Source organism: Apus apus, chromosome 9 (assembly GCF_020740795.1).
Source record: "Apus apus isolate bApuApu2 chromosome 9, bApuApu2.pri.cur, whole genome shotgun sequence".
In the NCBI taxonomy this organism is placed as follows: Eukaryota; Metazoa; Chordata; class Aves; order Apodiformes; family Apodidae; genus Apus; species Apus apus.
In genome coordinates, this window is record NC_067290.1 from 10,119,843 (window position 1) to 10,146,913 (window position 27,071).

The following is a 27,071-nucleotide window of genomic DNA, read 5'->3' on the forward strand; positions in this document are numbered from 1 at the left end:
ACTTGCCTTTGGGAGCGGTGTTGGTGGGGTTAGTGAGGAGGCGCTCGCTGTGTGCCGCCCGCTTGAACTGGCGCTGGAAGCGGCCCCGCAGGCGCACGTTCTCCTCACTCTCCGAGGATGGGATGGAGAGGCTGCGCTCCTCGTCCAGAGACAGGTCACTGTCCGAGTCAGAGTCCTGGTCTGTAGGGACATGGCGTGTGTTGAGATATTTGGAATGAAGGTGGAAGAGGGTCCCCGGTGGCAGAGCCAGAGAGGCTCCAACTGCCACCAGGAAGGCAGAATCAGCCCAGGGGTGACCGCTCTCATGAGGACAACAGCCTGCCTTGCTGCCCTTCCTTGGCAGAAGCCCATGCCTGCTCCCTCTGCCCTTTCACCAGGCAGAGGAGAACCCTGGCTCTGTCTTGCTGCACTTCCTCATAAGGCAGTTGCAAACAGCCATAAGATCTTCTCTGCCTCCTCTTCCTCCAGGCAGAGTAACCCCACCTCCTTCAGCCTTTGCTTTCCTGTCCCACTCCCCAGCCCTGAGGGTGGCCCCTGCCAGTCTCATTCCAGTGGGTTAGTGCCCCAGTGTCACCAGGGAGCCCATGACAGTCTATGCCCTGCTCTGGCCTCCTCCTTTTACAGCTCTTTGGAGACTGGCTGTGCCCTTTGCCATCTGTCCATGAGGAGACTGTGCTAAGCAACACATCTGCTGCCCCTCCCTCATATCCATGGTGCTTTTGGGAGTCACAGATGAGCATGGGGTGGAGGATCTAACCATGCAGCCAAAGCCTGCACTGGAAAGGATTTCCTTAAGCCAGGAGTTCCTTTGGGATGCGCGGGGTCAGCCCCAAACCTGGGTCCAGGGCCGAGCCCTACCTCCCCCAGCGTCGCGGTGGAACATGGCCACATCGATGTCGGTGGGGCCAGCGTGAGCCAGCAGACTGTGATCCAGGGCTGAGCCCTGACGTGCTGTCGCGTTGTCTCTGAAAGACAGGAGGCCCGACCGGTCAGACTGGCAGGAGCGGCCGGCGCTGCCCGGGCAGCCCCGCGGCCGGTGCCGCTCCCTACCTGAGGTAAGCCCGCTGGCTGGAGTGGGTGCGGGCGGAGCGCACGCTGCTCACCGACGAGATGGTGGAGGCCCCCAGGGTGATGCGGATGAGCCCGCTCTCCTCAAACAGTGCAGTGTTGTTGTAGGCGCTGGGGCCCTGGTGAGGCGGGGACAGAGGCCACGTGCCCTGTTAGGGAGCTGCCAGGGGATACCTTCCCACCCGCACCTGCCATGTCCCCAGGGAAGCTGGGGCATCCCTGCCAGCTCCTGTCCCAGGCAGGCAGCCCCCTGGGCTGCTCCTCTTCTTGCCCACCTGTGTGCTCCTTGTGGCCTCCTCGCTCTGCCCTTTCTTGCCAAGGCAGGCCAACTTCCAGGCTTCCTGCACCTCCTCGTTCAGCACGCAGAACAGGACCAGCACAGCCAGGCCCTGTGGGGAGAGATGCCATCAGAGACAGCCCCTTGCTGCCAGCCAACCTGCTCTCCTGCAGCCCCAGCACTGGGACAGTCTGTGGCTCCTTCAGAGCCCAGTGTGTCAGCCCTGGTGGCCAACAAGACTGGGATGCACCAAAGAGCTTCCCAACACTGATTGGTGCTAACCCCATGGTGACCATGGGCGAGGGAGGAAAGGGTGGTGAGGTGTTGTCCTGGCTGGCAGTGGACAAGGAGCAGCTGGGAGGGTTCCCTGCAGCAACACCAGCCATGGTGGTGGCAGGAGGTCTGTGGGGTGCTGCCGTGGGTCGTATTTGGGGTGTCAGGCACCTCCGTTGCAGGTTGCTCTCTTGCTTTGCCGTCTGAGAGCATGGAGGCCTGATCCCTCCAAAGACAGCCCTTGCTGCCCCTTGGATGTCACCTCTGAACTGAGTGCCTTGCAGCCACCTCCTGCCCCATGCCACCACTCACTGCAGGCATGGCAGGGAGGACTGGCAGGAGTGACAGCAGAAGGAACAAGGATCTCAGCAGAACACTGGGGGCTCAGCACAGGGCTCCTGCTCTCCAGAGATGGCTGTGGGGACCACAAGGATGACCTCCTGGACTGACCCATGCCGACCCCTGGCAGAGGCCGGGCAGTTACCTGGAGGCTGCAGAGGACAGTGTAGAGGTAGTGGAAAGCCAGGACACTGTTGTTGACAGCCAAGAGGCCAAAGAGCCAGGTAGTGCTAATAACTAGAAGCAGAACAAAGGAGCTCCGTAACGTCATGCTGGAGAGAGAGAGACAGACAGACAGGCACACAGACAGACACCGAGAGGTTAGTGCATATTGTTAATCTACAGCTTGGTGCTCACAGACAGAGATCCAGAGGGGAAAGCATGTTTCTGCCCAGCACTGCAGGCACATCCCCGCACAGCAGTTCAGCTCCCCCTGAGTCCAGTCCCAGGCCTTCCCTTCTGGATCACACATGGCAAACACAGGGGCTCAAGTGACACAGGTCATCTGGAGTCACAGAGAGCTGAGCCAAGCTCCAGACCTGGCCCAGGAGGGAGTGGGGAAAGGTCTCAGAAGGAGCATGGAGGAGAAGCAGCAGCAGGTGCTGAGAGTCGACAAGGGCAGAGCACTGAATCCATGGGATTGGATTCTTTCCACCCATGACATTAGGGGTGGCTGTGAGGGCAGGTGGTGATGGGGGACAGGACAGTGGGACAGTGTGAGATGGGGACATAGGAACAAGAGGAAAGGACAAAATTTAGAAAGGGTTAATGTGACTGGCAGGTTTGGGAGAGGAGAGCAGCTGCAAGGCTGGCACTGATGCACAGAGGGGCACTCTTCGATGGTGGAAGGAGGATGGTCACTGAAAATGCTAAAAACCATAAGCCACAGGAGCTCTGCTGGGAGCTTGGCCACTAATACTCACAGAACCGACTTCTTCTTGGTCTCCTTTTGGCCTGGGGAACAGGACATCTTGGCTACAAGCAGGAACATGACCCCATTCATCTGTAAGCATTGGCACTGATTAGAAGCTGTGCCAAGGGCTGGCTCTGACCTGACAACCCCAGCACACAGCGTGGGCAGACCTCAGGTCTGCCAGGCCTGTGCCAACGTCCCTTCCCCTCAGGCCCAAGCCATGGCCTCCCCCATGGGGTGACCGAGGAGATACAGAGAGAGTGTCTCTAACTGAGGAAGGGGGGTACAGAGAAGGGGGCAGGCAGTGGGCAGTCGAGGAAGGGGCAAGTAAGTGCCCATGGTGCAGAAAAGGGAGGTGGGAGAGGGCTGTGGGTGAAACAGGACGGGGTTTTACCACAATGACGACAGTAATGGGGCCTGCAAAGCTCCAGACCAGCTTATCATGAATGGAAATCCAGCAGAAGTCAGGGTTCCCGTAGCCCTCAGGATCTAGGCCAACTGACAGCCCTGCAGGATGAAGGGAGAGGTCAGGTCCAGACCCAGCAGCCTTGGACTTGTCCCATCACTAAAGGACATGAGAGGGCTCTCTCTCCTTGCTCCTTGCCCTGTGCACAGGCTTCCCTGACACAGGGGAAAGAGCCAGGAATGCAAGCCCCAGCATCAGGGCCTTTATTTTCCTTTCTCCAGGCTCCCTGAGACAGCCCAGCCTAGCAGGCATTCACTACAGCAACAGGTCACCCAAGGATGCAGGCTCGGGTAAGCAGGAGACCTTTAACTACAAGCCCTGGGACAGCAGGAGCCATGTTCCTACAGAACAAGCCATGGGGAGACACACTGAGGAATTACTTCTCCCCAAGAGGCAAGATGACAGCCCTGGATATATGGTCCCCAGCTGTCACCACCACAGCACTGCTGGCCGTGCCAAGCCCACCCTCAGCCCTCCCCACTGAATAAAGTGAACTGGGCAACACCAGGGGATCAGGAGGCTGCTGAGAACCAGTGCTTCAGGCATGGCTGTAGGACCTCACCAGTGATGATGGCAGGCACTCCCCAGCCAATGGCATAGTAGAAACGCATGGCCCCCACGTTGACGTTGCGGGCTTCGGTCTGCATGCGGTAGATGTGGAGGCCCTGGACAAAGAGCCAGGCGAAGGTGGAGAGGAAGAAGCAGTGGAGGAGGATGGCAATCACAGTGCAAAGAAACTGGGGAGACAAAAGCCACTCAGAGATGGTCCCACTGCGCCAAAGCTAACTACGTCATCCATACCGTGCCCCCACCCTCACAGACGTGCTTGTTCAAGCCCACAGACCTGGTTCTCAGTGCGGTTGATGCCCAGGAGGAAGAGCAGCTCAGAGAAGAACAGGGTGACTGATATGTTGGAGTGGATGCCACGTGTGTTGGACTTGAGGCCTTTGAGGCAGGTCAGGAAGGAGAAGGTCAGCAGCAGAGCCACCAAGGAGAGAGACACCAAGGAATAGGTGACAATTGCCAAGGTCTCCAGGTCACCTTCCAGTTGCTGCAGCACCAGAGAACCAAAAGCAAATGGCCATGTTAGGGGGAGATACAGGAAGCCTGCTGAGCTCCCAGAGTTGTGTCCCACAAGGAATGCTCTGCTTGCACCTGCTTATTCTGGGACACAGTGACAGCCCCCACCACTGCCCACAGCCCTGCAGGCCAAGATTACCTCTCGGTGGGAGCTGTCCATCAGTACCCCAAAGGTGCCGAACTGGGAGCACTGGCAGTGGACGTGTGTGGTGTTTCGGTACACGAGCTCACAGTCCCTGGCTGTCCAGAAGCCAGAGGGGTTGGTCCTGCAGCCACCAAAAAGCAGAGTGCACTTAGGAGAGAAGACAGATGTGTGGTGTGTGGGGAAGGAACTGCAAAGATGAGGGGTGATGGGCAAGGCTTTTCTACCAGCAGTTACAACTGCACTCCTACAGCTGAAGTACTGGAGTCAGAGCCTTGCAGGGACCCTGCTGTGCCCTCCCAGCAGGAATTAATCTGCCTGGGAGAGGGTGGAAACCCCCACATCCCAGTGCTGCCCAGGCAAACAGCCTGTTATGGCCAGAGACTCATGGATTGAGGAGGTGCCTGGGGAAAGGAGCTCAAAGACAGTAGCCCAGCCATGCTCAACTCACGGGGTAGAGTGGTTCCACTGGACGCAGAGAGGTTTGCTTCTGTTGGCAGTCTCCAGCAGGTGAAATTCCAGCACGAGAGGGGTGTCCAAGGGCCCCCGCAGGAAGGTGTGATTGCTGAACACAGACACACTCACGATGGGAGAGTTCATCACAGGATTCTTGGGGAGCCTGCAAGGAGCAAGAGAGCTCTACCATCACTGTGCCCGGCAGCTGCAGCTCTGCAGGGACTTCCCAGATGCCCTGCACTGTCATCTCAGAAGGAACAGCTCTGTCCAGCCCACATCAAGGAGTCAGGAGACACGGGGCAGAGCACCACCAAGGTGGGCAACAGGCAGAGCACCTAAGGATGGTTTGGTTGGGAACCAAACCCAAGCCATTGCACACAGACCCAGCAGCTGCTGGAGGGAGCAGAGCAGAGTCCAACCAGCCTCTCTCCACTGGTGCTTGTGAAGGGCAAAGGGGAGGAGGACATACCTGACGCTGCGACGATCCACCTGGTAGCGCGCAGGCAGCAGCCCCCCCAGGGTGCGGTACATGATGAGGATGATCACAGTGAGAGGGGGCTCGGGCTCTGGCAGTGCCTGCCTCGGGGAGGAGCTCTCCAAAGTGTAGTTCCCTTCGCCCCCAGGCAGTGTGGGCACAGCTGTGGGGGCAGCTGAGGCACACAAGGGGATGGTGAGAACACACACATGTTGTTCTGAAGGGAACTTGTGAGGCCACCACAGCTGCCAGCCTTTGGCAGCTCTCAGGCAGTTCTCAGCAGGGGTACATCTTTCCTTCCACACCCACCCACAGGGTTCCCGCAGTGATGCTCACATGCTCACCTTCAGCTTTTGGGGGGCTCAGCACCGACAGCGGCAGCACAACGTGGGTGTGGGGGTCCCAGGCGGGCTGGCCCCGGAAGAGGCTGCTGTGGTAGCGAGGGTAGCGCCGGCGGATATGGGAGTGGTTCTCCATGCGGTCGATGCTCAGCACTGTGGAGGAGCAATGGAGTGAAAGCCTGCTCTGGGCTGGCCACCTGGAGGAGCAACCATGCTCCAGGGCACCCCAAGTTTGAAGTCACCAGCAAAAAGGGGCAACACAAGGTTGTAAATATATCCCATGGTTGGGCATGATGTGAGCTGCCAGCATCTGCAGCGCTCCTTCCCAGCTTAGATTTCCAGCTTAGATTTTTGCTCTGCCATAGGGCATGCCACTTCTGCCACTGGGACCAGTGGGTTTTTCTCTAGAGATTCAGGTTGGACTGGGGGTAACTGGGAGAGGGCAGCACATTCCTGGCTCAGCTAGCTCTTGGGGATGGAACCAGGATGTCTCTCACAAACACCTCCTTGTGTTTGAGGGAGCCAGCAAGGAAGTGAAAAGACTGTTCAGCACCCCTGCTGAGGTGCAGTGAGATGAGGAGAAGGGGACAGAGTGTGACAGAGGAGTGGCTCTGCACTACCCCAGCCAGGCCCCACCACCAGCCAGCTCACCAGCCACCACCACCACTCACTGATGTTGGGGGTGACAACGCCAACAGGGTTGAGGTAGGTGAGCTTCATGTTGCTGGCCAGCGTGCCCGAGTAGTCCCGCAGCTGCTCCATGAGGCTGGCGCTGCCGTGCTCGCTGTGCGGCAGCATCGCCCAGTGCTCCCGGTTCTCAGGCGCCAGCACGGAGCTGCCTGCACGCAGCAGGTTCTGCGTGGGAGAGACACAAGAGCAGAGGGTGAAGGAAGCACTGCCCCTGGGCACCCCCCAGGCTGCAGCACTGTGCTCTGTGCCCAGCTTGCTGCACAAGTGCTCAGGGAAAAGGGCATCTTCTGCTACAATGGACCCTCACCCTCAATGTGGCACCAGAAGCCACTCTGATCTGGGGGAAGGACTCACCTCATTGAAGTGGGCATCCTGCGTGGCTGTCAGGCCGAAGCCACGCTGGCGGCTCTCGAAGGCCATGAGGCGGGACAGCAGGCGGAAGGTGATGTGCACATCATTGCCAAAGTAATGGTCCATGTGGTCCGTCACGGCCCGGAGCCGGTGGGCCAGCTTCTTGGCTTCAATGGTATTGAGCTCAGTCTCGTTCCTCTCCAAGCCCTCCAGCTGCCAGTGGGGAGAAAGGAGGGGATTAAACAATTCAGCAGATTCCTCACTGGGCAACTGGGATGCTGCAGGCCGTGCTAGACCTAGAGATGATTTTTGAAACCATGGCACAAGCCATGGACACTCACAGTGGTGTCACTAGAACAGGGAGCATCTCTGGCAGATAACCAGCCTCCAGCAACACACTGGCCCAGCTAACCCAGTGCCATACATGACAGAGGCCAAGGAGATGAAAGGACAGGACAAGCATCTAGCAATATTTTCCTTTAAATTCTCCTGGCTCCAGGTACAGTTCAGCCTTGGTGGGATTCAAGTGTTAAATCAACTTGCCTAGATACTTCAAGGGGAATTGCCATTGAAGTGCCTGGGGGCTACAGATGTCCCACTGAGCAGACATCCTGCCAGTTTCAAACAATTCAGCCCTGCTCAGGTTGTTTTCCTCTTAAATACTGGGGCAAAACACAGGTTGTTTTTGATGGGGAAACTCAAAAGATTAGACTAAACCAAAGTGAACTACAGCTCAGACCAATGCTCTCACAGGATGGGTTTGGGGGCAGGAGATGAGAAGACAAAGGTGCTGAGCACTATGACAAGGCCCTCTCCTACTCTAGGTGCCTGTCTCCTGTCCTGTCTGGGCTCGAGAGCTGAGAGGGGATTACCAGCATGGAGAGCTCCTTGAAGGCAGGTGAAGTGCAGTTGAAGAGATCTGGCTCCAGCCAGCCCTTCTCCTCATCACAGTGTCTGACAGCTGCACCTAAAACCAGGAGGAAGGGCACATCTGAAATTCAGCACCGGATGCATGGCTCACCTGCTGCATCTGCCCAGCAGGGACCCTCTGTACCAGCTAATTCCAAAGAGCAGCACTGGCAAGTGATGGAGAACATCTGTAACACCCCAGAGCCATCTTCCAGCTTTGCATCAGTGCAACCCATTCTACTCTTGGTCCCCATCACCTCAGCAAGCACCTGGTTCCTGATGGGGACGTGCCTGTGTCCTCAGGGCACACCTGACCCCAAACTACTGAAGCCCATGCAGCTCTAGGCACCTCTGGCTGACAGCCTGCAATGCCTGATGAGGTTCTGCTCCTCTCTACAGGTCACTCCAGGCAAACCCACCCCAGAGACAAGCCCCTGCAGTAGAGTGGGGTGGAGGACCCCCCCACCCAGCGCAGCCCCTGACTGGGTCTCAAGCACTACTGCACAGTGGTGGAGATACCAGCAATGAATGGGATCAGCTGTTCACCACCCCCAAAAGTGCCACGAAAGCTGACACAGAGAGCGGTGTCCTGGGTCGGGAGTGTCACCACGCACACTTAAGCAAGAGAAAGTTGGGTGTTCCCAGTGTACCCAACAGGACTGCGGACCTGGGGATAGCACCAGGACACAGGAGCCCACCCAGGTGCCTGTGGCTGGGAGAAGGCAGCAGCATGGCCAGGGTGGGGAGAGGGAACCTGGAGCAGTCTCCAATTGCTGCTCAGAAAAGCCCCAGTGACCAGCATGCCCCCTCCCATCATCTCCAGCTCCCAGCTGTCTTTCTCAACCACTTTTCCCTCAGCTGCAGAAGCACAGGGACCAGTACAGTTGCATCTGGGATCAGGGAGAACAAAGAGAGCTCTACACTGTGGGCCTTGCCCCAGCAGAGAACAGATTGGCTCAGCCACAGATCTGGGCAGAATCCAGCCCCCAGGTGCCCCTGCCAGCTGGGTAGGAGGAACAGATTCTTGTCCCTGTGCATGCCCATCAGTTCCTGCCCCTGTTCCACTGCCCCTCACTCAAGCAGCTCCCCCCTTCCTCCACCCCACGGCCATTGCTCCATGGCATTCCTGGCCTCACCACCCATTGCTCATCACCAGCTTCTTCCTCTCCCAGCCCAAGCAAGCATGTATCAGCCCAGGAGAGCTGGCACCATCCATCCCAATGGGGAACAGAGCCAACACTGCAGGCTCAAGACAGTGGGTGGCAGGGGCTGCATGCAGCGGCAGCCAGGGTTGTGCTGGTTAGTGTGCTGGCAGCAGAGAAGAGCGTGAAGGAGCAGTTAGGCCAGGCAAAGCGGTGGGAAGACACTTGGCAGCTCCAGAAGCGGCAGGGACAGCACAGGGTTGTGCAGGGTTCCAGGCAGGAGCAGGGAGGGAAAGCCACATGGCACAGCCCTTACAGCACAAGGGGAAGGAAATGGGAACAACCTTACCTGCACCCCTCAAGCCTGAGCACGGAGGGCGAAAAAACCAGGGAGAGAAGCGACAACAGTTAGGAGCTGAACCTGCCTCCTCCTGGGGCGAATGGCTGGAGAAGGACAGGGTTTGTATTGTCCCCTGTGGTGTGTGCTGCCCTGCAGTCCCAGACACCCTGCTTGTGCCTTTGCCATCACCAAGGATGGCCTCCTCCAGCTAGAGATGCTGACTCCTACCCAAGACACTCACCTAACAGCAGGCTGTGCTGTGGTCCCCTCACAGCACACACCAAGGATGGGACCAGCAGAGCCACAGCCAGGCACTGCAGGCACCGAGCTGCTGTGCCAGGCCTGACCCCAGCCTCGAGCCCACTGAAACCAAAAATCAGCAGGGAGAACGTGGGGACCAAGGCCAGGGGAACAGCACAGGGCCAGGACTGGGTAATGGTCCAAGACCCCAGGGCTTGTTCCCAGCCCCATGGCAAGACCCCTCTGGTGTCTCCCAGGCTGCAGGATTTTCTCCTCCAACATCTTTTTCTCCCAGCCCTCAAGCCCCACTAAACAGGACTGGGACAGCATGAGTACAGAGAGATATTGCTGGGGCTGCTACAGCCTCCAGCAGGACAGCCAGGCTGCCCCCTCCCCATTGCATTCCCCACTCACCCAAAGATCCTCTGGGACACAGTACCGCAGCTGAGAAGCCAAACTTGGTCTGGGGCCACCACACGCCCGCCTTCAGGCTTTTGGGGCAGCCATCGTAGAGCACTGCAGAGGAGACATGCACCAGCGGGGCCAGTCACAGGGGGAGGGCAGCTGATGCCAAGCCCCATGGCCCCAGCTCCCCCCCATGCCCACACTCACCCTCGCAGCCGCTGGGCGTCACCTCAGCAAAGGGGCTGTCACAGCTATTGCACTGGCGCCCGATGACGCCGGGCCGGCAGTGGCACCGGCCTGTCTCCCTGTCGCAGGAGCGCAAGGTGGAGCCCACAGGGTAGCAGTCACAGGGCAGGCAGGTGTCACTGCCTTTGGGGCGGTAGTGGAAGTCCTGGGGGGAGATGGAGACAGCCATTAGACAGCCCACTGGGACAGCAGCCAAGGCCAGCAGAGAAGGGTCAGGCTCTCCCAATTTGTAAGCACTCCCACCACCCCAGTCGTCACCATCCTGGGGCAGGAGGGCAGCACAGAGATGCTGAGCAGGGATCCAGCCCAGAAATAGGCACACAAAGCAGGGCCTGGGCAGCTGCCAGGCCATTGGGGGGAACAAGAAACAGCATAAAGGAGGAGCAGGGCTCCAGGCAAGCCACAGGCCATGTCCCTGTGGGCACAGCTGTCCCTCACCTTGCAGTGGCACTGCCCGTTGGTTTTATTGCAGTCGGGGTCAAAGCCCTTGTTCACATCGCAGTTACAGGGCCCGCAGGTGGGGTTCCCCCACCAGCCCTTTGGACACTGCTGGTCCATCCTAGGGAGAAGAATACTTTCACTGTTATAACAAATAAATCTTCTGGGACTTCTCCCACCAGCCCATCTGCTCAGCAGCTCCAAGATGCTGGGTGGCACTAAGAGGTCCCTGGTCACGTAGCCAGGATGAGAGGGCAGCACAAGGTGAGATACAGAGGCCGTGGCCCTTCCCTGTGCCCCACATCTCACCTGTGCTCACAGTACTGCCCAAAAAAGTTCCCTCCACACTCGCACACGTAGCCTAGGGGTGAGCCTGGCTTGCGGCGACACACCGACTTGTTCTTGCAGGGGTTGAGGTGACACGCATCCACGCAGTCCCCTCCGTAGTACCCTGAGGTTTGCACAGAGAGCACAGTGTAAAGCAAACACCTTTCCCTTGAGCCCCCAGAGCACCAGGGAATGGAAGGATTCAGGGGGCTCAGGAGGGATTCTGCCCTCCAGAAGAATTTATTAGTCTCTGACAGGGATGCGACTTGCTCAAGGGACAGACAGGAGAGCAGTCAGAGGCCAGAAGGGAGCCACATGGGGAGAGGAGAAAACAGAGAGGCAAAGAGCAAAGGGGTGGCAGGGTGCTGCAGGCCCTACCTGGCTGGCAGACACAGGAGTAGCTCTGCCACTCATCCTTGCAGACACTGTTGGCTGGGCAGGGGTTGGAGTCACAAGGGCTGGGCACGCTGCAGCCAGCCTCCACCCGCAGGGCATGGCTGGGCTTCGGCAGCACGGTCCCGGTGACACTGTCACCCAGTCGCACACCCTGCAGTGCAGGTGACAAATTGAGAGTGAAGCCAGGACAGGCAGGTGAGGCTCAAGTCCTCCTGACCCCCACAACCCCCCAGGGGCAACCACCCCTGTGGCTGTGTTGATGCATGGCTGCCCCACAGCCCCTCAGAGCCTTGTAAGCTCAGAGGGAGAGGGTCACCCACAGGATGGATGCTGGCAGCAGCTGCCAGGCCTGTGTTTCCACCTCTCCATGTAACAGACTCACTGGAAAGGGAAGGCTCAGAGCAATGGTCTCACCTGTATGCAGCCCCTCAGCCCATTCTGCACCTCGCCAGAGCCCAGGACTCCTCCCACATGCAGGTGTTTCACCTTCAGACCATGCAGTTCATTTCCAACAACAACTGTGTCCTGCAGAAGGAAAAGGAGTAACACGGGGCAACTGTCATCAGCCTTGCCCCAGCCCTCTCTGAGGGTGTAGCCTGGCCCACGTATGCCAAGCATCCCCCATGGTTTCTGCCCTGGTGCTGGGGTCTCAAACGGCACCTACTTGGTAGAGCCCAAAGTCCAGGGTGAGGGTGATGACATAGCGTGAGTCTCGCCCGCTGCGGATGTCCCTCAGCTCCAGCTGGAGGTCGTGCCACCTCCCATCGCTGAGCTGCAGCTGGTCCAGGAGGAGGCTGGTGCTGCGGCCAGACCCCCTGCTCACCATGAAGGACAGCAGGCCCCCAGACAGCTGCAGAGAGGGAACCAGCAATGTGAGCAAAGGCCTCACCAACTCTGGCTGCCTCCAGCCTACCCTCACCGTCTTAGGACAGGGAGGGACACAGCCCTGCAAAACACTTCTCCCCACAACCACTCTCTGCTTGGGCTGGAGTCAATATGGAGGGAAGGGTCCTCCTGCTCTCCTGGGGTGGACAGTAGTAGAAGCTGGGGAATAGTGCTGTGGCTGAGGCTGTGGCCCTACCTGGCAGAGCAGTGTGGTATACTGGCCAGCATGAGCCTGCAGAAGCACCCCGTCCAGCTGGCGTGTCCGAAACGCCAGCCCCAGGTACCACGGCACCGAGATCTTCACATCCGTCTTGAAGTCCCAGGTCAGGACACTGTTGCCCTGGAAATAGTGGGCATGGTGCATGGCTGGAAAGGAAAGTGGAGGTGAGGAGAAGGGAAGGGATGGGCATCACACAGGGAGCATTAGGTGCGGGGACAACAGATTTAGCTCATCCCACACACACTCCTTACTCTGCTACCACAGCAACCCCAGCACAGCCTTGCCCGTCCCCATGCTTCCCACGCCCAGCAGTGCCCGCTCACTCACGGTGACGGCAGTCCTTGCCCCCGAAGCCAACAGGACAGAGGCAGGAGTAGGTCCCCCAGCTGACAGAGCAGGTGCCACCATTCTTGCAGGGGCTTGAGTCGCAGAATGTGTGCTTGGCATGGCAGCCTGGAGGTATCAAAGTCACCCACATCAGCTTCAACTTGCTTGCCACCTCCCACCAGCTCCTTCCTTGGCTGCCAGAGAGGCAAGCTCAGCCCCTCAGCCTCTCCACACAGGCCCTATCTGCTCTGGGATGAGGATCAAGGCTGTCACTGCTCCTTATGCCAGAAGAAAGATACTGCAGAGCTGGGCTGACTCCCCACAGCCTCTCTCAGACAGACCAGTTGGGCTCAGGGAACATTCCCAGAACATTAGCTGGGATGGAGACTGGCTCATTAGGGGCATCTGGAGGCTCCCTTTCCTGACTGGAAGGTGTTCAGCTCCATCTGTGCTGCCGCAATGCTGTTAGAGCCCTGCAGTGCTGCTTTGTGAGCAGGAGGGGCAGTTCCCAGGACAGGGGCTGGCAGGAGCAGAGGCACCAGTACCTGCAGTGGTTCCGTTGTTGGCGATGTAGGAAGCCAGGTCAATGCGTTTGCTGTCAATGTACAGGTCTCTCATGCATCCCACAAAGTCCCGGTGAGTGACAGGGAAGTTTTCTGGCAGGTTGGGGACCCCTCCAAGGAGCAAGGGACCTGTAAGGTCCAGAGACCTGCAAGAACAGAAGCCCAGAGCTTCAAGAACCACTACGACCTCAAGCTGGTCAGCTGGTTCCTCAGTACAAGGGGCTGGGAAACAGAAATCCTCAGGGACAGGCACACACAGCCCAGGTCCCAGATGACAAGGGTTGACTCTGCCAGTCACCCCAGTGCCCTGCTCCTCTCCCCACCACAGCAGTGCCCAGCAGTTCCTGGAGAACTCACTTTTTTGAGCTGGTCTGCACACCCTCTGCAGCACAGGAGTAGTTCCCGATCTCACTGCCAAACTGCAGGGCCACTGAGGCGTCACATTCATCCACTGTCAAGATGGCCACCTTGTCCTTGGAGGGGCCCTGCACTACTCCCAGGGCACTGACCTTGGGCTGGAACCAAAGGCAGAGCATTAGTAGCACACAAGCCTCCAGATGCAGTCACCCAAGGGCTTGCACATGGCAAGGACAGGATGGACATGGGCTATGTCGGGAGCATCCCTGCAGCCTCCAAGTGTGGTCCTGAGGGTCAGTCTCCCCTATGCCCAGCTGTCTGCTCCATTGCACCCACCCCCAAGGGCTAAAAAACACCTCTATCTTCTTTCCACAGCCTCCCCCATGGGGCAGAGCCAAGGAACAGGACAGCCAGAGCCCCTCCCTCCTGCCTCCTGGGGAGAGAGACCCATGTGCAGGGGGGACAGCTGGGGCACACGTACCTTGTTGTAGTAGCGGAGCTGCAGTGTGTGCCACTGCCCATCGCTCACACCCCCTGGCACGTAGGGGCTCACCACTGTGCTGGACTCTCCTGCAGGGACAGGGATGATGGGACACTTAGGGACAGCCCTTGGATGTGCCCACACCTCCTGCAGGCACCAAGCCTTCCGCTGACGAGCACCTCATGCAGGGATGGAGAAGGGCTTCAGGGAGACAAAGGCAGCACGCCAGCCTCTGCCTGCTGCAGCAGGAGCTGGCCAAGGAGAATTGCAGCCCTGGGACTGGCAGCCAGAACCCTGGGATTGCTCCTCTGTCCAGGCTGGCTGCCAGGGCACAACAGCACTGTGTGGCCATCCCCTCACTGCTGGGACTTGTCCTGAGGAGACCAGTGGAGCCAGAGGAGTGACAGGATGGCCACCAGGAGCTTTGTGCAGGCGAGTGGGGATGAGTGCCAGACCCAGGACAGGAGGGAAGCCCCAGCTGTTAACTCCTGGAAGCTGATGCTGACATTTCTCAGGACCAGCAGGACAGGCTCAGCAATGGCACAAGGTGGCAGAGGTGTGACCAACAGGATAGTGAACACCCTCCCATAGCGATCCTCTTCTCCAGACTGGCTTATGGCAGGGAAGGAGGTGAAGCAGTGACATAACAGGGTAGAACAGCGGCACACACCCCAAAAGGGTTTGGCGGGTTTGTGCTCACAATCCCCTGCTACACTTGCACTCCTAAGCCTAGCAAGGGTCCTGAGACACACCCAGTCCCCTGTGCCATCCACTGTTGCCTACCTGTGGAGTATTTCAGCTGGACCTGCCCCTGGATGATCTCCACTGCCAGGAAGTCGTGCCTCTCGTTCAGACGCCCGTTGTAGAGCAGAAGGCCACTGGGCTCCACAGTGCTGAACCTGGGAAGGGAGGAAGTGGGAGGGCAGGGTGTGCACAAGGAGCACACCGAGATCCCTGCTCTCCCGTGGCACACACCAGCATCCCAGCACAGGGGCAGGGTGAGAAGGGGCTGGGAGTTTGATCCAGCAGGTGCTTTGGGAGCAAGGGGTTCTGGCATGAAGGCAGAGAGTGGCAGCAGGGAAGGGCAGAGGCACTGAAGGAAGGGATCAGCTGATGCCAGGGGAGAAGTGCCAGTGCAGATTCAGAGCCCTGTGGCTAAAGCCACCAGGGCGGCCCACAGGCAAGGCAAAGCTGGTAAGGCAGGGGTCTGGGCCAGGGTGCACAAGAGCCACCAGAGCTGGGCCAGGTGAACTGGTGGATGCTGGTGTCCAGCAGAGGAAAGAAAGGACTCACGAGAGGGCCAGGGTGAGATGGAAGCGCTGCCGCAGGCCCCGGAACATGACGAAGGATCGCGGGGGGAAGGAGCGCGTGGACACCTCGCAGAGGGGCGTCTGGAAGCCGCCCGCCGGGCACTGGCAGCGGAAGCCCCCGTCGGCCCCGTTGGTGCAGGTGCCCCCGTTGCGGCACACGCCGGGCACGCAGCGTCCCGAGCGGCTGTCCACTTCACAGTTCTCGCCTGGTGGGAGCAAGACAAGAAGCTTGGGACATGTCGCAGATGGGGGGCATGCACACAGCCACCCAGCCAGTCCTTGGCTTGGTAGTGCAGAACTCAGCCTAGGTTTGGGGCCAGGCAGCCAAGGGGCAGGAATCTGTGGAGTGGCTGGGAGCAGGTAAAGGATGTGACAATCCAGTTGTAACCCAAGTGTTCCCCACAGCAGCCAACAAGCCAGCTACCACTGTCAGCCCTCAAGTCCTGCCCTAAAGTGGATGAGATGCCAACTCCAGCTGAAAAGGGCAAGTTTGAACCCAGGATGGCACAGGAATGGGACAGGAGGGGACTGGTCACAGTTGGGTTGAACAGTCCTAAGGATGGAGAAGCAAGGACAAGCCAGGGAAGTCCTGGTGATGCTGAGAGTGCCTCCTTGAGCGCTGCCACCACACAGGCCTGGGACAGGCATCACAGTCTGGCTCTGTGGTGTGGGGACAGCCCAGCATCCCTGAGCTCCCCTGCTGATAGCTAGGAAAATCTTGGCCACAGCACCAAGAGCCTCCTAACCCTGCATGAAGGCCCTGATGAAGGAGCAAAAGCCAAGTGGAAAACAGTCAGATGATGGACACCCTTGCACCTTGCTGGCATCGGTAACAGGGATGCCCCAGGCCAGCTCAGTGGTGCAGTGTCTGGCCAGCCCCTGTCCCGTGCTGTCCCCACTGCACGCAGGGAACTGCTCAGCTGCAGTCCTGCACCCTGGGCCCTGCTCCCGTTACTTCCTCTGTGGCATGCAAGGAGGATGAGGAGACAGCATGAAGTGACAGAGAAACGAGCTCATTAACCCTTCTGCTAATGGCTGTTCACACTTCAAATGCTGGGGGTTAATTACGACTGACTCTGCTTATCTCACCAGGAGCCTGGACAGGAGAGTGGCTCCAAGGCAGCCATCTGCTGCCACACTACCTCCAGCAGGGAGGGCCAGGCAGGGGCTCCGTCCCCAGTAGCCCCCAGGCCACCTTCCCTCGCATTCAGGTTGCCAGTGGCCAGGCATGGGTCTTCACAGTCTGTTGGGGACTTGTGGCAACAAGACACTGGCTGTCTGAGGGATTCCCCCCGCAGCTAGGGTCAGATCTCCCTGGTAGGGCAGCTAGGCCCAGCCTCCCCTTCTGTTTTGGGCAGGCAGCAGCTCACACGCCACACATGAGGCCAGGGTATGCTCAACACCTCTGCCAGACCAGCTGAAGACTGGTATGGGCTGAAACCAGCACTTCCAGTGGTCTCAGAGCCCACTGCCCCACCGGCATGGGGCAGGGTGAAGGAGTCTCCTGTGCCCCAGTCTGGCATGGTCCAGTTCAGTCCTCCTGCTCTGTGAAAAAGGCTGGAAAGCGGTGGCCAGGGTCTCCAACAACCCTCCATGCCACCTCCCTACAAGGCAGGTTTCTATGGCAACATCAGCCCTGCACATCCAGTGCCATGGAAACATGGGAGAGCCAGGAGCAGAGCTGGACCTCTGTGGGCAAAGAGGGCCTTTGACACCCACCACCCTGCTGGGAAGAGCACCCCACCATGGTGACAGCGATGCCAAGGGACCTGCTCACCCGTCCCCTGTGGTCCCCAGCTCTGGGCACTCACCGCTGAAGTGCTGGCGGCAAACACACGTGTATCCCCCCTCCTTGCGGGTGCAGATCCCCCCATTCAGGCAGGGGTTGGAGTAGCAGAGGTTGATCTCCGTTTCGCAGTAGTCCCCGGTGAAGCCCTGCGGGCAGCGGCACCGCAGGCCGGTGATGGGGTGGATGGGCCGAAAGAGGGTGGAGGGGGAGGCGATGAAGGGGGCTGAGCTGTCAAACTTGAGGACGGAGATGCACTTCATGTAGTTCTGGCAGGGCTCCCGCAGGCAGACGTTGTCGTCAAAGGGCAGCACCTCCAGCATGGAGGCACCTGTCAGCGCCATGCGCTTCATGTAGAGCTGCTCCTGCAGCTCCTCCGAGCTGAAGTAGCGCCCGCCCCGTGGTGCCAGGGCTGAGAAGCTGACGTTGAGCACTGTGCCACCCACGTCTGTGTCATTCTGGATGTTGAAGATGAAGATGTCCTCCTTGGGTGTCGCGAGGACAGTGGCCACCCCTTCCAGGAAGGTGAAGAGCAGTGGGGAGAGGAAGCGCTCCTGCCACATGTTCTCCAGCCGCACCGTGATGCTGTTGGCCAACATGTCCTCCGTGATGATGATCACCCGCAGGACGCACTGGGCTGTCACACTGTGGATCCCATCTGTGGGAGGGAACAGGGACATGCTGAAGGTCTCTTCCTGCTGTTTGGAGGGTCTCCTCCCTCCCACAGAGCCCTGCACTCTAGTGTGGCCCCCAAAAGGCCCAAGTCCTTAGCTAAGGAAGCTAGGAACCACAGCCCCAGGGGCTACCAGAGTGCCCCTTGGGCTGGAGGTGAAGTGGTCAGTGTGGCTGCACCTTCTTCCCATCAAGCTCTCTGCCGAGATACTTCTCAGGTTTCCTCCGTGTCCTGGACCTCAGCAGCAAACTGAGGTCTCAGGAACAAAGATGCTGGTGAGAAGTGGGCAGAAGGAAGTCCCAGCAGGAGGTTGGGCGAACACAGGAGATGATGCCAGGGCCCGGGGTATTTGGCTTCCCCACTGCACCCTGTCTGCCTCCCCCATGCTGCCTTTCCCTGCGCTTTCCTCCTGCCATTTCCTTCCTCTCTCCTCCAGGGTCTCTAAGGCTTTTGTGCCAATCTCCCTGCTTCCCCTCTTCTCACCATCTGCTCTGCATCTCTTCCTCCCTTGGCCCATCTCCGGTTTGTTTAATTCTCTTTAATCTTTATTTTCCTTGGAAACAAGCTCCCTCCCCTTGGGGCCCTGCCCCACATGAGCAATCTCCCAGGCACAAACACAAGAGCGTGCAGGCACACTTGGAGCGTGCCCGCCTGCTCCCTCTCAGGACCCTGGCAGCACCTCAGCCCCATGTCAGGCACATTCCTGTGCCAGCAGCTCCAACTACAGGGGCACAGGCAGCACCTGACCGGACAGACAATGGTGCAACTCCCACCACTGCTCCCAGCACCTATGTGGTTTGGAGCTCCCCATCTCATCCCACCTACCCAGCTCCCAGAAACCAAACAATCCCACTGCCTTAGAAGGTCATACTGGCCAAGACAGGATCTGGACCGACAGGCAGATGTGACCATAACTCCTCCAGGAAACCCTGCTACAAGCTCAAGCAGGCACTTGGCTTCCCTCCCAGCAGGATGCAGACTGTAACTACCCCAGCTGGGGACCTGCCAGGCAGCAAGCCCTGTACTTTGCTCAGTTAAAATCACCACTGGTCCCTTCCAGAGCACAAGTGCCCCAGCCCATTCCTCGGCCTCACCACTTTACACCGCCCAAACGCAAGCCTCTTCGCTGGAGCTGTTGCTCTTCCCCCTCTCTGCCCAGGCAGAAATTTGGGCAGTGGTTTTATTTTTCAACTCTTCTTTCCACATGGCCCCAGTCAGTCGCTTTGTCAGGAGAAACCCCACAAAACAGCATCACCACCAGACACTGCGAATGTCCCCCTCAGGCCACTTCAGACACCTTTGCTAGCAGCTTTGGCTGGGGCATCCAGGGGACAGAAGCTTGCCTGCTGCTCCAGGACACCTGCACTCTCCCAGTCCCCTTCCTTCTGAGCCCTCCAGCAGGCAGAGACAGCCTTCAGCATGACAAGGCAAGGACTGTGCCAATCTCTGTAGCCCCAGAGCCTCACTGCTCCACTTGAAATGGGGTGCCCTGTCTTCCAGTCCATTGCCAGCATCTCAGTGCTAATGCCCCATGAACTTTGGCAGCACATGGTTGTCAACTGCTGTCAGCTCCACAGAGACATCCTCATGCATCCTCTCCTGGGCAACTGTGTCAGGTTCAACACTCAATTTAAATGCTGACATGGGAGACGGCCGGGTGAAAAGGTAGGCAGGATGGTGGGTCTTGCTTCAGGGAAAGAGCAGCTAAAGCAAAGATGCCTCCAGCAGCACCGAGGGCAGCTCCCCCTCTGCCTCAGCCCAGCAAATCCAGCCAGACCTTGCTCAGCAATGCTTCACCTCCTGCAACCCTGTGGGAGGTGGCACAAGGGGCAGCAATTTTCCTGGCACCCTGGTCAGCCCCAGCTCCTGGTGTAACTGCCAGCCCCCCATTCCCCACCCGTGTCCCAGCTCCAGGCTTCATGTGCAAAGCTGCCTTTACTGTTCCTCTTTTCCCATGGCTGCTGTGCTGCAAAGCCTTTTGATTTCCCCCAGTCCCGTTTGAAGTTTGCTGTGCAGGAGGATTTAAAGATTGAAATGTCTTTTTCCCCCTCTCTCTCTTCTCCTCTTCAGAAGGTGAAAGCTTTCTAGTGACCCTGCAAATTCCTGCACAAGCCCCAGCTTGCACACCAGGGCTGCTGCTCTGGAGATAAGGCTGGTACCAGGCTGGGGGAGCTGCGGTGCCAGAACAGTCATCCAGGAGCTAATCTCTCAGAGGAAGAGGGTTTGCTTCTCTCTGAAATCAAACTGCTCACACCTCATATGGAAGCAAGGTGAGAAACCACCCCTCTGTGTGGCAGCCTGACTGCTCTGACATGGAGGGTGGGATGAGCAGTGGTGACCAAAAAGCTTTTTCCAGCACCTGGCTGGATTTGCCATGGGATTTAGACCTGCCTGGGCTCAGCACAAGGAACTGGTGTTGTCACCTCTTCCCCCTGAGGCACCATCTCTCTGTGAAAGGCTCAGGGGCTGCAGAGATCACCCAGCCCTGGGGAAGCTGAAGCAAGGGAAAAGCCACAAGCCTGGCTCAGTCATGCTTGGCATATTGGTGGCAATTATCCACCAGCAGCCTGGAATCCTTCCCCGAGGGAGCACCTGGCAAGGCAGCACCATGAGATGACACCACTTTGACACCAGCTCCCTCCTCAGCAGGAAGCTGCGCCATGTCCCCACTCTTTCACCTCTACCTTTGTCATCTCCTTGCATTTTACCTCTCTGGTCAAGGCAAGCATGAGCTTGGTCTGAGCCCAGATGCTTCTCACTCTCCTCTCCAGCTCACGGCTCACCCAGAAGGAGCGTGAGGCCCAGGGGACAGCTCTTGCCCCAGCAATAGGCAGCAGACATTTACCTGATTTATAGCTGTTATTGGGCCTCAGCTGAAGTGATGCTGAGTCCTGGGGCAGACTGGAGGCCAGCAATGCATGCCAGGAGCAAGGCAGCCATGCCTGGGGAAGAAGATAGGCTGCAGGGTGCCTGAAGCCTTTGGCATTGCTCAGCCCACAGCAGGAAAGCCCAAATGCCCCCTTCCTGGTTCCCAGCTGCAATGCAGGGCCAGCACTGGCCCAACAGCCTTCCCCAGTAAGCTCCCCCATAACATGCTGTCCCACTTCAGCATCACACCCAGGGCTGCCTCTGTCTGGGCTCCATGCAAGGGGAAGCAGATGGTCAATAGAATGACCTGCTGCAAATGGGAATAAAAAAAATGCTACCAAAAGAAAGCCCAAAGCTGGCTGAAGGCATTGACCCCCCTGGGAAGCATTTTAATCACAAATGCTCAGCCTTTCTGATTAAATCCTGTGGCTGGAGAGCTGGTGCCTGGTGAATATTCATGCAGCAGAGCAAGGAACCCTAGAAACATGCCTACAGGGAAAGAAACAGGGAGAAGGGATGCAAAGGGCTCTAACCCCCATGCTGGGCAGCACCAGGTCACCATGTTTGCACTTCCAGGCCTGACAGCTTCAAAAAGCTTCAAAAGCAGGAAAGCTACAGAAAGAATAGCTCCAGCCAGAGAGCAGGATGGGCAGCAGACTCCTCCTGGAGGCCTGTGCTGTCAGCCAGGGAACAGAACTCCAGGCCTGTGCTGGAAATGCCTCAGGGGGAGCAGGGCTGCCAAATGCTGCCCAATGTGGGCTGCATTCTGGTCCCCCCATGCTGCCAGAGGCTCTCCAATTACCAGGCAGCATCCCAGCCCACCATGCAGCACAAGGCATGGGCTCTAGCCAACACTCCCACCCCAAGAGCCTTGGGATCACTGGCAGGGGTTCCCCTTGCATACAGCAAACCTTTTGGCCTCCAGCCTCCCGTGGAGCTCCAGGGATGGGGAACAAGGCAGCTCAGTTTAAACAGCCTCCCTGACGCGGGAGCGTAATTGTCCAGAGCTGGGATTTTAGGCAGGATATCCTGGACAAATGGGTCCCCTCACCAGGAGAAGCTCCTGGGCTGCAGGCCAAGGTGAACTGTGCTCAAAGAGCTCTAGGGGGGAAATGCAGCTGAGCCTCCACACTTGCCACCATCATGGCCCAGTGAAACCAGTCTGGAATAGCTTAAATTCAACTCAATGCCAGTCTCCTGTAATGCCCTGATCTCATAGTGCTCTGGCCACCAACCACCCCACTGTCCTGCATCTTCGGTGGCCAAGAGCCACTTTTAGCAACTGTAGGTGCCCACACATGGGTGAAGAGCTGGGATCAGTTTGGGTGCTGTCAGTCTCCCTGGAAAGGCACTGGTATGTGATGGCCCAAGTCTTCCCTGCCTCCTACAAGGGGCTGAGCTGAGAACACACACAGCTCACAGGCAGGCAGAAAGGGCCCTTACCCTGTGATTTAGGGGGATCCAGCCTCCCTCAAATATACCATAAAGCTCACAGGCAAGCAGGGAAGCTGCTCACTCCTCAGATGCTGACCCTGGGGGCACCCACCTGGGTGCTATTGTAACCTTCCTGCAGGAGGAAGGTCCTCCCGCGTGGCACTGCACCTGGACAAACAATGCAGCCAGGTCCAAATGTCCTGTCCACCAGCTCTGCAGACCCACCCGTCCACCCTCCCCCTGCACAGAGCGACAGCACGGGGCCAGCAGGGCTTTGAACAATAAAGAAGGAAAAACCAAACCAGACCTCCACAGCTAATATCAAAGCCAACAAAAGGCCCTTCTTCCAGTGTCTCTCTTTCCTGGCCAGTATAGCTCTCCCCCTTCCACCTTCTCCCCTCCTTGGTGAGTGCACCTCTCCCATCTCCCTTCCTGCTGGAGGATGACGACACTGATTACAAGGGCCCCCTCATGGCAGGACTTCAGGACGTGATTGTCTCCTGCCTTTGTGCAGGGTTAAGTGTGCAAGGAGGCAGGGCTTGCATAAACACACTCAGGCCGATGCTGGAAAGGTCAAAACCACCCTCCATCTCCAGGGATGGGCATGTGTGTGCCTGCACCAGATCCCAGCCAGCCCTGCAGTTATAATTAACCCCCAAAGGGCCCCAATCCAGCAACGGGCTGATGTTGGCCATGCAGGAGTGCCTTGAACAGGTCTTCTCTTAAAGCCCTGGCTCCATCTTTTGAAACAAATCCTCCCCTCGTTGAGTAAGCTGGATAGAGAGAGGGTGAAAACAGAGGGCAGCTGGTAACTGAGTCAGAGGAGCATCATGATTTAACATACAGCTCCCCAGGCAGTCTCAGTAATTCAGTGCTTGGCCCCTCCAAGAGGGCTCTTGTCCTGCCTCCCGCAGCCGCTTCCCGGTTCAGCAATGGACAGATGCCTCCATTTCACACCACACATCCACAAGCAAAGAAAGGCTGATGGTGAAGGCAAAGCTCAGGCAGCAGGGAGCTGCAGGTCCAAACCTTGTTTGTTCACAGTCAAGCCCCCAGGTCCATCTTTGCTGTGCCCTCAGCCTGGCCTGAGGGGACCCCAATCCCCCCCAAAGCTACCCCAGCAGCTACCACCAGCATCTGCATTTGGATACTCCAGCAACACACACGATGCAAGAGTTCAAAGCTCCACACTCTCAGGTCTGTCACACTATGCCTTGCAACACTCAGCTAGTTGAAGAAAGGAGGTACCAGCTTTTAGAAGCCGCACCAGAAGGCACCTGTGTTGATAGATGCCACAGCCAGAATCTGGACTGAGCAGTCTGCTACCAGCAGACACATATTTTTAAGAGGGCTCCATGCACATCAAGTTCAATCCCTCCATTCCGAACACAGACAAGGAAGGGCTTAGGAAAAAGAGCCTCCAGGGCTTGGGAGCAAAGTGGTGTGCCAGCCCCTGGGCTGGAGAGTTGGCCACCCCAGGGACCAGCTGCTTGCCTGGCCAGAACCCTATGGTGCACGTCACAGCCTCGGTGTGTGCACGACACACCTCGGACAGCACGTCCAAAGGTGCCTTGCTAGCAGCTACAAGCAATCCTCACAGCTGAGTAACGATGCTTTGTTCTTGCAGACACCTCCAGCCTTGGCCCCCTCACAAAGGGCTCCCCCGCAGCCTGCCCCCACCCCTACCCTTCCTGGCCCTGCCAGTAATTCCCAATTTGAAGTGACTTCCAATTCAAACCTTATTGCTGGTCCTCAACTTACCCCCATATGCAGAACAGGCTCCTTGATGGAGACCACACAAAACCCCCCCAAAGGTACTGCACTAAAGGTTTAATGATTTTCAAAGCCTACCTGTGACAGTCACCAGCATGGAGGCCACGAGTGGACGGTTGTTGTCCAGCTTACGGCTCAGCCTCAGCTCCCCACTTGATTGATTGACAATCAACAAGTGCAGTTCATTTCCCCGCTCGAAGGTATAGAAGAGGCGGTCGGACACATCTGGGTCATAAGCTGGAACCTTCCCTATGACCCCTGAGGGGAAGGTGTTGGACTTATTTGACACGTAGTTATTGAACAGGATCTGAAAGTTCTTGAGAACAGGGCTGTTGTCATTCTGGTCAATGAGTTTGATGTGGACAGTGGCTCTGCTGACCAGAGGGGCAGAGGTGGCCTGCACTACAATCACATACTCAGGTTTTGTCTCATAATCCAAGTCTATCAAGGCTGTGAGTTCCCCAGAAAAGATGTCCATCTGGAATATCTCAGGGATGTTGCCTTCCACAATTTGGTACATGATCTGGGCATTGGGTCCCTCATCTGGGTCAACAGCAGTGATTTGGGCCACAACAGAGCCTACGATGCTGTTCTCCTTTACCAAGACCTCAAACTCTTCAGCAGGAAAGACAGGGGCATTGTCATTCACATCCTGAATGGTAACCTGGATATGGACAGGAGTTCTCTGAGAAGGGATGCCCCTGTCCACAGCATAAGCAGTCAGCTCATAGACGGGAACATTCTCACGGTCCAGCCTGCGAACAGTGCGAATGATCCCTGATGTGGGCTCTATGGTGAAGTCTCCATCCCCATCCTCCCCATTCTGGAAGGTGTACTGCACCCGCCCGTTGGTGTGGGCATCCCGGTCAGTGGCAGAGATCTGCAGCACACTGGTGAAGGGAGGAGCATCCTCAGAGATCATGCCTTGGTAATGAGGGTTGACAAACTGGGGGGCATTGTCATTAACGTCATTCACCATTATTTCAACATAGGTAGTGTCTGCTTTCTGGGGGATGCCGTTGTCCTTGGCAGTGATAGCCAATGTGTAGGTGACCTGGTCCTCATAATCCAGTTCTGCCTGGAGGGTGATGGCCCCAGAGTCTGGATCAATGCGAAACTGAGGGACATTGTCTTCCAGGTAGTATGTGATGCGGGCATTTTCCCCCACATCATCATCCGTGGCACTGATCACCACCACAGTGCTGCCCACGGGCCGGTCCTCATTGATGCTCACAGAGTAGTGGGCACTCTGGAAGACGGGTCGGTGTGTGTTGGCATCGGTGATGTTGATGTGCACGTGGCAGTTGTCACGCAGGGTGCGGTCAGAGGCCGTCACGGTGAGCACGTAGCGCCTCTCCTGCTTGTAGTCCAGTGGCAGAGACAGAGTGATGAGCCCCATCCCACCTTGCGTGCTGATGGAGAAGCGGTTCCGCGTGTTGCCTCCTGTGATCTGGTAGGTGATGGCACTGTTCACATCCCGGTCAATCGCCGTGACGCTGAGGACACTGGTCCCCACGGCTGCATCCTCATTCAGGCGGATGAAGTACTCCTTCTGGGTGAACTCAGGACGGTTGTCATTGACATCCATGACAGTGATGGTGACACTGGCAGAGGCAGATAAAGATGGAGACCCATGGTCCCGAGCCTCTACCCCAAAAAAATAGTGCTCAACAGACTCCCGGTCCAAGGGGCCACTGACTGTGATCCACCCCGTGGCACTGTTCACCACGAAGGGCGTGTCGGCTGAGACCCCCGTCAGTTTGTATTCCAGGCGCGAGTTCTCGCCGTAGTCGGCATCCACTGCCTGGATATGGATGACGGAGTGGCCAAGGGGAGCGTTCTCCAGGACAGAGATTTGGAAAGGGGTGCTGACAAAGATAGGGGCATGGTCATTGATGTCAACCACCTGGATGCTGGCCATGCCGGTGTTGTTAGAAAGGGGAGGGCGCCCTGCATCCTGAGCCCGGATCCTCAGGGCGTACTCCCGCTCCACCTCAAAATCCAGCGGGGCCACCACCTGTATCTCCCCAGTGATGCTGTCGATGGAGAACTGGCCCCGGCTGTTCCCACTGATGATGTTGTAGTGGACCAAAGCATTGTTGTCTTTGTCCAGGTCCGTGGCAGTGACACGCAGGATCTCGGTGTGAGGCCGTATGTCCTCCCTCACTTGGATGATGTAGCGCTTCTCGCTGAACTGAGGGGTGTTGTCATTCTCGTCAAGGACCGTGATGTAGACCTTGACGGTGGCGGAGCGGGGTCCTGGCTCCCTCCCTTGGTCGTTGGCCTCCACCACCAAGGAATACCTTTCCATCTTCTCCCTGTCCACTGGCCCGCTGGTGGTGATAAGGCCGGAGCGGGGGTCGATCTCAAAGACGGCATAGGCAGCCTGCTCGTTGACAAAGCGGTAGCGGATGTTGGCGTTGGGTGGGGAGTCGACGTCGGTGGCCCGCAGCTGCAGGATGGGGTATCCCTCCTCCACGTTCTCCCGGATGGTCTCCCGGTACTCGCTCTGTTCGAAGACCGGGTCGTGGTCGTTACGGTCAGCCACGGTGATGGCTACCATGGTGGTGGCGGAGAGCCGGGGTGTCCCATGATCAGAGGCCGTCACACGGAAGTAGTGCAGCTCCATGCTCTCGCGGTCCAGGGCCTGGGTGGTGGTGATGAGCCCGGCCCGCGGGTCGATGCTGAAGAGCTCCAGCGAGCGGCTGTTCATCAGGGCGTCCATGGAGTACACCAGCCGCCCCGCCTCGCCGCCGTCGGGGTCCTGAGCTGCCACCGCCACCACAGCCGTCCCCGCCGGCTGGTTCTCTGCCACCTCCGCCTGGTAGTTGTACTGGGGGAACAGCGGGTGCCGGTTGGGGGCTGCGCGCCGGCCCCGCCGCCCCGGGAATGCGGGAGGGAAGGGGAGAGGGCGCGGCGGGGCAGCGCGGGGCGGGCAGCGCGGCGGGGGCCGGCGGCGCGGAGCGGCGGGCAGCCCCGGGGGCAGCGCCACCGCCCAGCACGGCGCGGCGGCCGGGCAGCCCCCGCGGGCCGGCGAACCCCAGACCGGCGGCGGCGGCGCGGCGGCCCCCAGCCCGGGG

General features: G+C 58.2%; 1 protein-coding gene across 3 annotated transcripts in view; it reads right to left on the bottom strand.

The window, feature by feature from the left end:
• CELSR3 (cadherin EGF LAG seven-pass G-type receptor 3) overlaps nucleotides 1–26,742 on the bottom strand; it is a 31,278-nt gene extending 4,536 nt beyond the window's left edge. For 2 of the 3 annotated variants that reach the window (XM_051627986.1, XM_051627984.1), the window contains exons 1-32: nucleotides 24,070–26,742; nucleotides 17,269–17,901; nucleotides 15,441–15,663; nucleotides 14,931–15,046; nucleotides 14,148–14,236; nucleotides 13,667–13,824; nucleotides 13,292–13,455; nucleotides 12,747–12,872; nucleotides 12,396–12,565; nucleotides 11,979–12,164; nucleotides 11,729–11,839; nucleotides 11,297–11,465; nucleotides 10,901–11,042; nucleotides 10,592–10,712; nucleotides 10,115–10,298; nucleotides 9,917–10,018; nucleotides 7,744–7,838; nucleotides 6,875–7,084; nucleotides 6,502–6,685; nucleotides 5,834–5,983; nucleotides 5,484–5,664; nucleotides 5,010–5,177; nucleotides 4,556–4,682; nucleotides 4,181–4,387; nucleotides 3,899–4,073; nucleotides 3,265–3,377; nucleotides 2,881–2,960; nucleotides 2,103–2,229; nucleotides 1,344–1,457; nucleotides 1,051–1,187; nucleotides 859–965; nucleotides 7–180 (exon numbers count right to left, since the gene is read on the bottom strand). In XM_051627986.1, coding sequence (XP_051483946.1) covers nucleotides 7–180; nucleotides 859–965; nucleotides 1,051–1,187; nucleotides 1,344–1,457; nucleotides 2,103–2,229; nucleotides 2,881–2,960; nucleotides 3,265–3,377; nucleotides 3,899–4,073; nucleotides 4,181–4,387; nucleotides 4,556–4,682; nucleotides 5,010–5,177; nucleotides 5,484–5,664; nucleotides 5,834–5,983; nucleotides 6,502–6,685; nucleotides 6,875–7,084; nucleotides 7,744–7,838; nucleotides 9,917–10,018; nucleotides 10,115–10,298; nucleotides 10,592–10,712; nucleotides 10,901–11,042; nucleotides 11,297–11,465; nucleotides 11,729–11,839; nucleotides 11,979–12,164; nucleotides 12,396–12,565; nucleotides 12,747–12,872; nucleotides 13,292–13,455; nucleotides 13,667–13,824; nucleotides 14,148–14,236; nucleotides 14,931–15,046; nucleotides 15,441–15,663; nucleotides 17,269–17,901; nucleotides 24,070–26,716 — 7,690 coding nt within the window. In that variant the 5' untranslated portion in view covers nucleotides 26,717–26,742. Of the gene's footprint in view, nucleotides 1–6; nucleotides 181–858; nucleotides 966–1,050; nucleotides 1,188–1,343; nucleotides 1,458–2,102; nucleotides 2,230–2,880; nucleotides 3,378–3,898; nucleotides 4,074–4,180; nucleotides 4,388–4,555; nucleotides 4,683–5,009; nucleotides 5,178–5,483; nucleotides 5,665–5,833; nucleotides 5,984–6,501; nucleotides 6,686–6,874; nucleotides 7,085–7,743; nucleotides 7,839–9,271; nucleotides 9,287–9,916; nucleotides 10,019–10,114; nucleotides 10,299–10,591; nucleotides 10,713–10,900; nucleotides 11,043–11,296; nucleotides 11,466–11,728; nucleotides 11,840–11,978; nucleotides 12,165–12,395; nucleotides 12,566–12,746; nucleotides 12,873–13,291; nucleotides 13,456–13,666; nucleotides 13,825–14,147; nucleotides 14,237–14,930; nucleotides 15,047–15,440; nucleotides 15,664–17,268; nucleotides 17,902–24,069 lie in introns of those variants that run through there. The other variant, XM_051627985.1, reaches the window with a different exon arrangement.
• Nucleotides 26,743–27,071: the final 329 nt, after the last annotated feature.